The 13,291-nt window shown below is 54.1% G+C and overlaps 1 protein-coding gene across 2 annotated transcripts in view; it reads right to left on the bottom strand.

Annotated features, from left to right (window-relative positions):
- The window catches only part of STX1A (syntaxin 1A), a 90,348-nt gene that overhangs the window by 61,036 nt on the left and 16,021 nt on the right, over positions 1-13,291 (bottom strand). For both annotated transcript variants that reach the window (XM_052803167.1, XM_052803168.1), the window contains exons 2-3: positions 10,722-10,799; positions 9,413-9,512 (exon numbers count right to left, since the gene is read on the bottom strand). In XM_052803167.1, coding sequence (XP_052659127.1) covers positions 9,413-9,512; positions 10,722-10,799 — 178 coding nt within the window. The remainder of the gene's footprint in view (positions 1-9,412; positions 9,513-10,721; positions 10,800-13,291) is intronic.

The following is a 13,291-nucleotide window of genomic DNA, read 5'->3' as shown; positions in this document are numbered from 1 at the left end:
CCACCAAGCTCTCTGCAGGGCTCCCAATTAACGGCAAATGGGCAGCAATACCCTCTGCGGCAATCAATCATCTTCCTGGGTTACAGGGAAATCGTTATTTCTAACTACCCCCGTGCAGTTCCTGATGCACCCACACGCCAACGCGGGATGCACAGCCTGGCAGGGCCGAGGAGCGGGCAAGCAGGCAGCAGCCCCCGAGATCAAAAACGCGGGTGCAGTAGGAGTGCGGCAGGCAGAGACCCAAGAGAGAGGGGGCTGGCGCAACGTGTTGGGAGAGTAGGCAGGAGCTACATGCTGAAGGTGGGCGGTGTCGCGAGGCAATAAAATACAGGGATTTGGGGGGAAGTTTAGGGGGAAATAGCTATTTTCTGTGTGAATATTTTCTCCTAAAACAAGCACTGAAAAGATTTGGAATGACATTCAAACACTTGATTACTGCAGCAATTCAATCCAATACACAGCAGCAGTGTGTTAACTAACTTTTAAAAAAGGAACAGGATTATATTCCAAACCTTCCCCTAAGAATAATTTTTTTTTGCCTTACCACATTGTAATATTAGGCCACACTTCTGTATGCTATTTCTGAGCACTGGGTAAAATATTGATTTGGGTCTCTAAGCCAGGAGTGGAGATTTTCTCTATTTTCAGTGTTCTCCTTCATTTCCCCTTTTTTGAGCATGGTGGTTTCTGCCCCTCTGGGTGTGGATCCACATGCTGCATAGCCCCGCTGCCATGCAACAGGCCAGCACAACTGGACTGGACTATCCTACAATCCTATTCTAGGTCTCTTTATTTTGTCATTATTCAGAAGTAAAAAGGTCATAGGTATCTCATGAATACTTCCAGCAGCACTATCGGCGTTGCCTGAACTCTGAACAACTCCAGTCTTGTCCTTGAAAGAGTGAAGTAAGCTCAGCAGTAAGCACTCACCGCAGACCTGCAGGGAAGGGCGGTGGGCAGCTCGGCAGGTCCTGCCCACGCAGGGCAGATGTGTCCAGCCGCCGGGTTTGCCGCTGGCCAAGGCAGAGCAGCTCATTTCACCAGTTCCTGCCATTTCCTGCCTGACCCACTCAGACACTGGTTGGTCTTTCCTGAACTGGTTTTATGAGGACCTCTCCACTGATAATTGTCAGGGATGGGACAGGCAAGCCTTCCCAGTGGGGAGCCACCCACCCTGATAACAAACCCACTCCCCAGCTGGGCTTGTCTAGCTGGGTGCTCCCTGCAGGAGTGGTCCCATCACCATCCAACCTGCTCTCCCAGCAGACCGCCAAGTCTCCCACTGGGTACCTCAGCTGTGAGCCCTTCGGTCGCTCTCCCGGTTTCTCCTCAACGGCTTTTTCAGTTGATGCACACTGTTCTCAAACTGTGGATAGCCAAACTGGCTGCAGCACTCGTGTCTGTTCACGCCAGAGGACAACACAGCAGACACAGACTCCCCGTTTCTGACTGCCGCAGCCTGGACACGACACAATCCAACGGGTTGGAGAAGCCACTTCTGGCAAACACTAGCCCTGTCTAGCATAAAGCCTCCCACGCTGCAGCCACAGTCTCCTCTCCTCAGCGTGTGACCACCTACCCAACCAGCCCAGCCAAATGGCACCCGCATGCCTGTGCCAGGGACCTGTCCCACCTCCTCCTCCAGACCCAGCCCATGTGCACTCCTTGCTGTGCTTCTGTTTCTCCACACTGTAAAAGCTCTCAGCGTCCTTCAGCACTCGGATTTCCTGCTCCCTCCCACCACCTGCCTAAAATCTTCACTTTAATCAACTCCTCCTCTCCCTCCTTCCACCTAAAACAACCACGCACACCACCCTGCCACACGTGGGTAAAGGTTACCCAAAGACACATACACAACTGCCATTTTCCCAGCTGCCCCCAACCTGATGGGTTTTTACCAGTAATACCTCCTCAAGCTGTTTCCAGCAGTTTCCAATTCACCATCACTGACTTCTTCATCTCTCAATAACTTAGTTATAGCTTTGTAAAGCCAGTTCTTGGAACTCCCCTGTAGCAGAAGCCCCTGGGCATGGGTGACGCAGCAGCAGCAGTGCCCGCAGTGTGATCCCCAGGCATGGGTGATGCTGGGGACCCAGATCACAGGACCTCTGGCCACCCTCCTCCTGCCTGCGCCCCTGCCCTGCTCTGCCGGCCAGATCCAGGCTGCCCCCCGCTCTCGGCATGCCTAGAAAACACAAAGCCTTCCTCGTGCCGCAGTGCCAAAGTAATCCTGGGAAAGCACAGGAACAGGATTTATGGCTTGCTCATCTCAGCCCTCCTAAACCTACTTCTGCAAATAACGGATTACCTCCCAGTGTTAACCCTGAGACAAAGGAGATTTAGCAAGAGAAATCTGAGATCTAGCTGCAAAGTGTACACTGCTGGGTTTGGATGCGATCTGCTAGAGAGCATCCTACCCCACCCCTCTGCCCCACTCCTGCCTGCACAGGCAGCACCTGCAGCACCCCGTGGTGTGCCAGCCCTGAGGCGAGGGCACGCTGCTGTGCACCGAGCTGCACTGCTGGGCGACACGGCAGCTCATAGAGTGGGGATGTGGCTCTGAAGCGCGTCAGTGCTGCAAAAGCCATGTGCATGCAGGCAACCCCCTGGTCTCGTTGTTTCCGTTTCCCAGCGCTTCCCGAAGCAGCCCCATGTTTCTGCTCTTTCACCCTTTGGCCTTCAACCCCCCTCACCTGCCTCCCCCACCAATGCCAAGCCTGACAACTAAAAGTATTAGAAATCACAGAAATTTTCATGCCACGTGGAGTACAGAAGGGGATGGGGAGGGGATGCTGGCTACTGTAAGCAGATGAGAGAAACTCAACCACAGGCTGGAGTCAAAAGCAAGCAACACTCAGGAGCAGTGCCACTGCAACACATGTCCCCATGCTACCCAGCATCCTGCCTGCTGGGGCCAGCACCGCACCCCAGCTTGCTGCCTGCTGGAGCAGGGGCTCCTGGCTGCTGCAGAGGGGCCTCCGGCTCCTCTTCTCCCCTCAGCATCCAGGGCCCAGCTGGTGCCAACCACTATGAATCCAGCAGGGAGAGGTGAAGAGAGCCCAAGGAGAGCCACACGGCTGCGTGCCTCAGGCAGCAACCCAGCCTGCTGGACCCATTGCTTGCTGGAAGAACCCCAACCTGGCCAACCTGCTGGGCAGGAAGAGCGAAACTCTTCCAGCCAGCACTGCAAGGGGCACAGCTGCCATATCCCCTCTCATTTTTGTTCCTTTCCCTTTTTCCTCCCTCTTTCCAACCTCCCCAGGCCAAACAACTCAGGCTGCAGGAGAGGGCAGGCAGCCTCACCGTGCAGCTGGAACCACCAGTGCAGCACACCACGGCCCTGGCCCGGCTCAGCTCACCCACCCACCTGGACCCCAGCCACAGCTCAAGGACCAGACAAGGCTGCTAAGTTCAAGGGGAGGAGACGCAGGGTGGGGAGCAGAGCCGAATTCACACGCAGACAGGAGGAGCCAGTGGAGAAAGACATGAGAGTGCAACAGGCAGTGGGGTTCAGGGCAGTGTTGGCCCCATATCCCCTCACCCCCAGGGCTGCCCACCTCCTGCCAGTCACTCTGTCCCAAACCACCTGGGACACAGCAAGAACAGGGGCTGCAGTAGCATCCCGGGGCTCCGCTGCTGCAAGACGCACAAAGCCTAGGAGCCACAGGAGCTCTCCTGCGCTACAACAGGAGCAGCAATACCTCCAGCAGCAAGGATGGGCTTCTGCTCCAAAAGTCACCTCCTTGTTGCCCATCATGCAGGAGGCTCTGGAGTGCAACGGGGTGCACAGCCCAACAGAGATAAAGTTTTTCAGCAAAAGCTGCACCTTGTGGCAGCAATAACGTCTTCCAGGAGTGCCACTAATTGTTTGGTCTAAATTAAGCCCAAAACAATTACAGAGCAGCTGATTTTTATTCTTTTTTTTTATGTTGCCATGATTCAGACTACAGTTAATTGATATTTACTCTGCATTCACTTGGTGTCACGGATCACCCAGCGTTGTTCAGGATGACAGAGCAGACAATAGGTGCTGGCGATCACAAAGCTCGGGCATGCAGGTGGGGTGCACAGCTGCTGTATGGTAAAAGGGAATCTCACCTGGCATAACATATGGCACATCAAGGGGACATGAAAGGAAAAGCCACACAGGCACAAGAGAGAGAGGCAGAGATGTCCCAGGCACCCTCACTGCGGCATTGGAATGATGCACAGAAAGTCTATGCATGCTATTCCTGTGAGCAGCACCTGAGTGAGGGCTGGCAGTGGTTGCCACCATGCTGGGAGTGACGAGGCTGCAGGAGCCTCACACAAGTCCGTGCTGAGCGGCAGCAGTGGCCAGGGAAGGTGAGGACCAGAGTGAGCATCCCTGCACCCAAGCTTCCCCCTGCTGTGCCTGCACCCCATGACGCCCACCAAATCGGTTCTGGGAGGTGCTGGGCTGGTTTAGCGCTGAAGGGAGGTGTTTTGCCAGCTTGATCCCCAGCTCCATTAAGGATCCCCCGGAGACATCGGGGAGGGCTGGACAGTCCGCTCCCTGACACAGCTGAGCCTCTTGCTCACACGCACATGTGCCACCACGACCCGCCAACCCTCACTTTATCCATCTCCTTCAAACACTCATCACCTGCGGGTGCCCAGGCCCAGCACCCGGACACGGGAAGCCCTGGCCTGTCCCACACAGACAGACTCCAACTTTCAAAGGGGTAGCAACATGACAAGGTAAGAGAAGGGCAAACCCAGCCTGAAAAGCTCAAGAAATTCTGACCAGCAGCCAGGGCCCCCCAAAAATCCTGGAGACCTCATGCCCCGGGGTACCCCAGTCCTTCAAAACCAGAGCTGAGGCAGGTGACAGGGAAAGCAGGGATTACGCAAAGCCCTTGCAAAACAACGAAGCTGCTGCGTGGACCCGACAGGATGAAGCCAGAAGGGCAAACAGCTATTTAAGCTAAATATATTTGTTCTTGGGATGACGTTGGTATGTAAATTGATCATAAATAGACTCAGGCTGGAAATAAGAAGATGGCTCCTGACCACTGGAGGTTAAGTCTGTCGTGGTTTAACCCCAGCCAGCAACTAAACACCACGCAGCTGCTCACTCACTCCCCCCCACTCAGTGGGATGGGGGAGAAAATCGGGAAAAGAAGCAAAACCCGTGGGTTGAGATAAGAACGGTTTAATAGAACAGAAAAGAAGAAACTAATAATGATAATGATAACACTAATAAAATGACAACAGCAATAATAAAAGGATTGGAATGTACAAATGATGCACAGTGCAATGCTCACCACCCGCCGACCGACACCCAGCCAGTCCCCGAGCGGTGAATCCCTGCCCCCCCCCCCCACTTCCCCATTCCTAAACTGGATGGGACGTCACATGGTATGGAATACACCATTGGCCAGTTTGGGTCAGGTGCCCTGGCTGTGTCCTGTGCCAACTTCTTGTGCCCCTCCAGCTTTCTCACTGGCTGGGCATGAGAAGCTGAAAAATCCTTGACATTAGTCTAAACACTACTGAGCAACAACTGAAAACATCAGTGTTATCAACATTCTTCACATACTGAACTCAAAACATAGCACTGTACCAGCTACTAGGAAGACAGTTAACTCTATCCCAGCTGAAACCAGGACAAGTCCTAGAGGGGCCCTTCAACAAGAATTACCAGGAGAAGAAACAAAACTCGTTCAAGATGGAGCTGGAGAAATGCATGAAAGGGTGATGACAAGCATCTCTGTGTAACACAGAGACAGGATGCAGCCACCCAAGGCAGCCCCCGAGCACAGCATAGCATTGCCATAATGACCACGGGCATCGTTAGTGCAGCTCTGCTCAGGATGCCCAAGCCAAGCGAGGTGTTGGAGCTGCTCTGCAGGAGCTCCCGAACCTCCTTGGTGGGCAGAGGAACCCCCGTCCCTGCACCAAGCACCCCTCCGTGTCTCCATCTCACACCAGGTTTGCTATACTGGGCAGCGTCGGCAGAGCAATGGGGCCATCCCCCGCCACAGCTGCACCAAGCATGGGGTGCAAAGACAGCCTGAGAAGACCTTCCCCTTAGGGACCTAGCCTGAGGAGGAAGAGGAGCAGGATGCAGGGAGGTAGGATGCTGAGACCCAGGGTGGCAGATGGCATCTCCTCCCCACCAGCCCGATGAGCACCCACACCCTTCCACGCATGCCGCTGCCAGCACAACAAAGTGCACCTTTGCCACGGTGCAGCTTCTCGTTTTGGCGTGAGCTCACCTGCCTCAAAGACGTGGCAGGAGGAAGCAGGCAGGCAGCAGGACCGCTGCTCCCAGCACTGGAGGCAGCAGGGGCAGTTATAGGGGAGGAAGATGGGGCTTCCCGCTCCCCCTCCCCAAACAAGCAGAGTCCAGCAAAGCACATGCTCCCTGGGTCCTCCAGCAAGCAGGTAGCTCTGCTGCCATGCCACGCCCTGCCAACCCCAACAAGGCTGAAGGACCACCTCTGTTGGTGGGGACCCTGCCATCTACCAGCTGCATTGGTGTCCTCGTCATCTCCAGCCCTGCTCTGGAAGGTGTGGTGAGCAACCAAACCCTGCCTAAACTCCCTGGGCCACTCATGATTTTACGTCCATCAAATCCACGCCACACCTTGCCATCCAACCAGGCCAAGTGCAAGGTCCTGCACCTGGGTCAGGGCAATCCCCAGTACCAGCACAGACTGGGGGATGGATGGATGGAGGGATGGATGGAGAGCAGCCCTGCAGAGGAGGACTGGGAGATACTAGTGGGCAGAAAATGGGACATTAACCAGCAATGTGGGCTTGCAGCCCAGAAAGCCAAGCAGCTCCTGGGCTGCATCACCAGCAGCGTGGCCAGCAGGTCAAGGGAGGGGATGCTCCCCCTCTGCTCCGCTCTCCTCAGATCCCCCTGGAACACTGCAACCAGCTCTGGGGTCCCCAGCACAAGATACACATGGACCTGCTAGAGTGGGTCCAGAGGAGGCCACCAAAATGGTCCGAGGGCTGGGACACCTCTGCTATGGAGAAAAGCTGAGAGAGTTGGGGCTGTGCAGCCTGGAGAAGAGACGGCTGTGGGGAGACCTTACTGCAGCCACTCAGTACTTAAAGAGCGCTTACAGGAAAGAGGGAGAGAGACTTTTGACCAGGGCCTGCACTGACAGGACAAGGGGCAATGGTTTTAAACTGAACGAGGGTGGGGTTAGCTTGGACATAGGGAAGAAATGTTGTACAATGAGGGTGGTGAGACACTGGCAGAGGTCACCCAGAGAAGCTGTGGCTGCCCCATCCCTGGAAGTGTTCGAGGCCTGGTTGGATGGGGCTTTGAGCAACCTGATCTAGTGGGAGATGTCCCTGCCCCTGGCAGGGGGGTTGGACTGGATCATCTTTGAAGGTCCCTTCCAACCCAAACCACTCTGTGAGTCTGTGAGCCTATCTACCATTGAGCACCTGATCAGCCCCACCGCACCTCCTGGACACACCACAATAATACAAAACAATAATTTCTAAACAAGGTGTGGGACCTTCTTTTGCTGCCCAAACAGTTTTTGGCATTATAAACTGAATTTTCTACAATACCAAGGCAAGGTAACACTGCAAAACAAAACCAGGAGCACTCTCCACGTCCTGGATGCTTCTGGAAGTCACGTCAATGTCACCATATCTTGTTCACTGCAGATATTAGACTTTTAGATAGATTATTATGCTTTTAGGCCACAAATGCCCTCTGCAGCCTGCGCTCTGGCTCAGCCCCGAGTGGACACTGTGTCGATGCATGCTGTATGAGCCCAGCAGCCAGAAGCAAAGCAATGACAGCTCTTCCCAGGAAACACCCAGACAGAAACACTGCAAAATCTTACAGTGCAAGCGCAGACTAAAAAAGCCTGGAGGATGACTGAGCAACAGTCTGAGACACATGAATTCCCTTCACAAAAACCCTTGCTTCCAGGCTTCGCCAAGTAAATTTTAGCTGAGGAGCAGGTGCCAGGAGAGAGGAGCATGAGCATGAGACAATTTCCAAAGGGCCAGGTTCTTCCAAGCAATTAGCAATATCCATTGATTTGGCATAGGGCTGGACATAAGAAAATGTGTGTACAGACAACCTCCTGGGACCTCTAGAAACAATTCACAGTTGGATATGAGCAGACATGGAATTGCACTGGGCAAATGAAGAGAAGTGGATGGGAGGGGGGTCGATGACAAGGCAGAGACTTGGTCTCAGCTTCCCAGCCCCCTAAGCGCACTTTTGCACCAGGGCCACTGCAGCCTGGAGGCCATGAGCAGTGTTCAGCAGTCACTCGCTGGCCCATGAAAGCAACACCTTTGCCGACGACAAGGGCTGCCAGCAGCTCAGAGCCATCCCGTGTGGTCAGCCCTACAGCAACCATCAGCCCTGCAATCACCAGCACCATGAGGGAGGTTGGTGAAGGAGAGCCCACAAAGGCTCACGGCAAGACTGAAGGACAGGCTTGGGCAGCAGAGACATTCAAATGATGTCCCTCAGTGGGTGAGCCTTTCCAGGGTCCAGCCCCACTGATAAGCAGCTCCACTCAGCTGTGCTCACCCCTGCTCTCCCTTGCACAGCTCAGCACCTCGGTCCCACCTGCTCCTTTGAGCTTTGCACAAGGTGGGAGGGCTTTGCAGACACCAAAGTTGGAAAGCCTCTGCACTAAGGAAGCCCAGTTGACCCCACCAGCCCCAGGTGCTCTGCCAATGCTGGCTCTACTGGCTCCCCCAGGAGATGCACTGCTTGCACCTGGGGACAGGGGAGCTCATCACCCACAGCTCTAACTCTGCCAGATCCCACAGACTCCCAAATGTTGCCACTTTTTGGGTGCTGTGCTCCTTAACTTCTGTTCCTGGCAACAAACCTCCTCAGGAACACAAGACTGGGGAAGAAACAGCGATATATCAGTAAGGTCTGGAAGGGACAGACTCTTTGGCCAGCCAGCAACAAAATGTCCTTCAGGACAGAAAGGGCAGGGTCACAAATGCACACTGCAGGCCTAAAGAAGAGCTGTACCATTTCTGGGCTAAGCAGGCAATGCTCAGCCTGTTCTGCAAGTGCTGCCTCATCCATGCACCCTCCCCAGGCAGCCCGGGGCAAGACAATGGCCAACCAGCATAAAAACAGCCATTTGCTCTTTTCAGCCTCCACATTGCCCCACCCTTCAGGAATTCCCCTCCAGCAGCCTTGCTGGACCCTCACCACCTTTCAAGGTCAGAAAGCCATCAGTCATCCCTCCACCCCCTTCCCACGCAGGTCCCAGCCCTCCCTCACCCCGGCCATCAACCACCTCGGCAGCTTGTGGCTTTCCAGCCATGGTCACTTGCAGACAAGAGGACTTCTGCCTGACTCCAGCCACCCCACAACTGGCCCAGCACAGCCCAGCCACGTTCCCACAGGGACACAAGGAGATCACAGCTCACTCACTCTCGTCGGGGTTGGGCGATGCAAGAATGGCGCTGTGCTTCCTCTTCACTTCCTCCACGTTCTCCGAAATTTTATCGATGAACCCTCGAATTTCTTCCACCTGTGGAGATGGACAAGACGACAGGTCTCCTGTGAGAGTACCTGGACTTTTGGAAAGGGGAGGGATTAATAAACCCTATCCCAAAGCATCCATGACAAATCTGAACCACAGCAAACATCCTCCTGGACAAATATTTTCCATCTGGATCCTCAAACTGTAGGACCACCATGAAATCAGACCTTCCACATCACAGCAGCCAGCTTTGCAGTCACAGCAATGTAATGCAGACTCTATGTCCTGTATCCTTTGCAATGCACTGAGAAACATTTGGGGTTTACTTAAATTAGCATCAGATCTATGGATTCCCAGATTCTGCACCTCCAGTATGGAGAATATTGCTGAGGTTGCACAAGCCAGGCTCTGTCCCGGCTCATTCCCCCACGGCTCTTTGCTCCAGGGGCTGAGAAGCCCAGTTGGACCCTCACCCCACAGACCAGGGAGGGCACATTTGCCAGCAATTCCATGCTGGCATCTTCCCCGCACTTCTGTACTACAAGGAGACATGCCTCTACTTGTGCTGTCTGCCTGCCAGCATGCCCACCCCCTAGCTCTGTATTCTCCTTTGACTCACACCACCACTTTGCTTATCTTCCTCCATCTGCACGTCAGATTTTTTTCATTCCCCACTCCATTGCCTGCACAGATACATTTTAACACCCCCTACACACATGCCATGCTAAGGGTGTGCTAAAAATCCACATGCAGATCTTATAGCCACCTACATGCCAGAAGACAACCTCTTGTTTGGTAACGAGAGGCACAAAAGTAAATCAATCCCATGAAGAAACTGCTACTCCGCAGAGGTGCTGTCAGGAGAGGTTTGAGAGCAGGTCCACTTTAGCAGCAGGCTGGAGGCAGGCAGGCTGCAAGGCTCACCCGCTCCCACCGACTGGTCACCTGGCCCAGCTGCCCCACTGGTTTCTGGAGGAGGAGGTGGCACAGCAAAGCATCCATAGGGCCAGGTAAGCCCATGACAGCCCCAGGTCTGCATGGAAGCCTGGTTCCTGTTAATCAGCATGCTAAGCGTAACCCCCAAGGACTCAGAGCATCAGCTGAGCAGCATCAGCCAGGGCAGGACCCCCATCCCCACCTCGACCACTGCTCCCAGCCTGTGGTGGGAGCCTGTACCACAGCCCTGAAGCCTGCTCCAGCGCTAACAGAAAGCTCTGAGCTAGGTTTAAAGGTGCACTGCAGAAACAAATCTCTCACCTGCTCAAAGAACTCATCCATGAAGCGGTCCCGGTCCACACTGACGGTGACTTCATCATCGTCGTCACTGTCTTTCGCCTGCAACGACATGGAGAGAGAGGCATCAACAAGTGCTTCCTGCAAAGTTTGCGGCTCCATTTCAGGGGCATCTTCCCCTTTGCTCACTTGCTCCCAGGAGCCGGGGCAAACACCAGCCAGAGCATGGGATGCCCCGGGCACCGCCACACCAGAGCACTACAGACACCAACAGAGCAGAGGACGGCCAGCTCCAGCAATAAAGGCATGACGCAAAACACCACTGCAGCCAGCCGCCACACTGAGTGGCCTCCTGTGGCAAGTGCATAACAAGACTAATGACACCTATGCATTTACAGAGAGCTGGAGTCAGGAACTTTATGAGCTATCCTCAGCTATGTATGAGCACAACGGCTCTGCAAACAGCAGTGATGGGAAACACAAGGGATGCTGTGATGGGAAAGCACGAGGGGTGCTGCGATGGGAAAATACAAGGGATGCTGCAGAGTACAGGAAAGGTTGGGAGAACAGAAAATACAACAGAACTAGTAAAGCCTCAGCAGGCAAATGAGGGGTTGTCCTTGTCTGCAGAAGCACGTCTGCCATTGTCATCAGAGATGAAAACACCTCCTGTCCCAGCAAGGCAGAGGACGAGAGCTTGCAGGGGAAAGAAAAATTACAGTCCTCTGTGTAAGGAGACATTTAAAAGATTATTATCCAAAGCAGATACACGATGGAGGGAAATGGAAAATTAATGGAATGGAAAAGTTTTTTCTTACTCCATCTTCACTAGAGAGAAGGAGCCAGTGGAATGGAGAAGATTTAAGAGAGAGGACTATCTCTGCTCATCTCATAATTGTCCCACATTCTGCAGATGGTTACACATCACCCCATGGCCCCTTCATACTTTGCAGAGAGCTAGCCAACACGGTCTTCAGAGGGATGCCTCTTACTTCGAAATAAGTCAGATGAAATACCTATCCTTCCCTCTAAAACGGTCTTTTCAACCTAGGGTGACTCATTTGAGTGGAGTCACCCAGAGAAGACCTCAGCTTCCAGCCTTGCCACCGCTCGTGGCACCCTTTGCCTTGGTAACCACTTCGTGAAATGCTTATCCAAAGACCTCGAGATCGGAGAGCTACCGCGACTCAAGTGACAATCTCACCCTGACAAGGAAAAGCAGACACATTGCTGCCCTTACCCCACCACTCTGTGGGCACAAAGAATAAATGTTCCCTGAAGCCAGGAATTCAGAATTTGTCATTTTAGCCACAACTAGGCCCCCCTGCCAGGGCTCAGCAGGCAGGAGCTGCCTGCACAGCAAGACTGGGGCATGGCAGAAGCTACCAGCCTGCCAACGGGTCAGTGCATTTAATTGATGGAACTGGGCAAGATCGACCTGAGGATGAGCACCAAGAGCTTTCTTTTGCTTTGACTTAGATCTCTTCCCTGCGTTGCTAAAAATACACCATCGTGCTGGGAGTACGGACCGGGAGCGGGGTCAGTGGCCCCCTGCCTGCACAGGCATGCCTGTACCTGTCAGGACTTGCAGAGAGGTCTGCACGCTCCCTGCAGAAGGCAATGCCCTTTGCATCAGGCAGGACACAGCTTCTTCCCTGAAGCTTTTTGCTCTCAAAATGTGGCAGTTTGCTCTTGCAGCAGGTCCACACCAGCCTCTCCCGCCCCCCGCTAGCAGTCCCAGCCCAGCATCAAGAGCCAGAGCATGACTCAAGGCTTAGTGTAGAGCTGGATGCACAGCCACATCCAACACCACCCACCCAGCCCCGGGGCTGGGGGCAGGATTTGGCCACGGGCTCTGTTACACCCCGCCTGCACCCCAATGCCACTAGGCAGCCAGGCTGGAGGGACCCCCGCCCTCTCCTCCCCCCGCCCTCTCCTCCCCCCGTCCCCTGCCATGGCTGCTTCGGCCTCGCTCAAACCCATCTTAGCAAAATAAGGGCTGTCACCCTCAAGTCCCAGCTCCACTGCTGACTGCATCATTCGTTCAGCCTGTGAGCGAGCCTTGCTGCACCAGCACAGCTGCAGCTGGCTGTAAGCAAAGGTCTGCTCGGGTCTCCAAATGAACCAAGAGCAATGCCTACACCCGCTCCATCGCTCCCAGAGTGGCGCAGGCACTTCCCTGGCAACCACAGCATGTGAGCAGGAGGGCTCACCATTGAGGAGGTTAAGAAGCATCATCTCCTAAAGCTAGGAAGGATGTCTGCATGGATGGATGCTTGCTACGTGGATGTAGTTACCATCCATGTTTGCATTTCAGTTTACACGCCACCAGAAATCCTGCCTGGTTCGTGCTGTGCTTGACTTTAAGCGTCAACTGCCTTCAATTAAGACAGGTGGTACCCAGAGCCTGTCAGATGGGCAGTTATAACTCCCTTAACTCCTGGATGGACTGAGGGACTTTTTACCAGCACACGCAAACAGGCATGGTTTCTGCTGGCCTTGTGCTGGTGTTATCCCAAACAGCAAAAGCGGTCACAAACTCCCACCTACACCCCCTCCGAGGATCTCAGAAATACATAATGCTAACAGATACT

Source organism: Harpia harpyja, chromosome 12 (assembly GCF_026419915.1).
Source record: "Harpia harpyja isolate bHarHar1 chromosome 12, bHarHar1 primary haplotype, whole genome shotgun sequence".
In the NCBI taxonomy this organism is placed as follows: domain Eukaryota; kingdom Metazoa; phylum Chordata; class Aves; order Accipitriformes; family Accipitridae; genus Harpia; species Harpia harpyja.
Note: the sequence above shows the minus strand (reverse complement) of the source record. Positions and strands in the feature narration are given on the sequence as shown.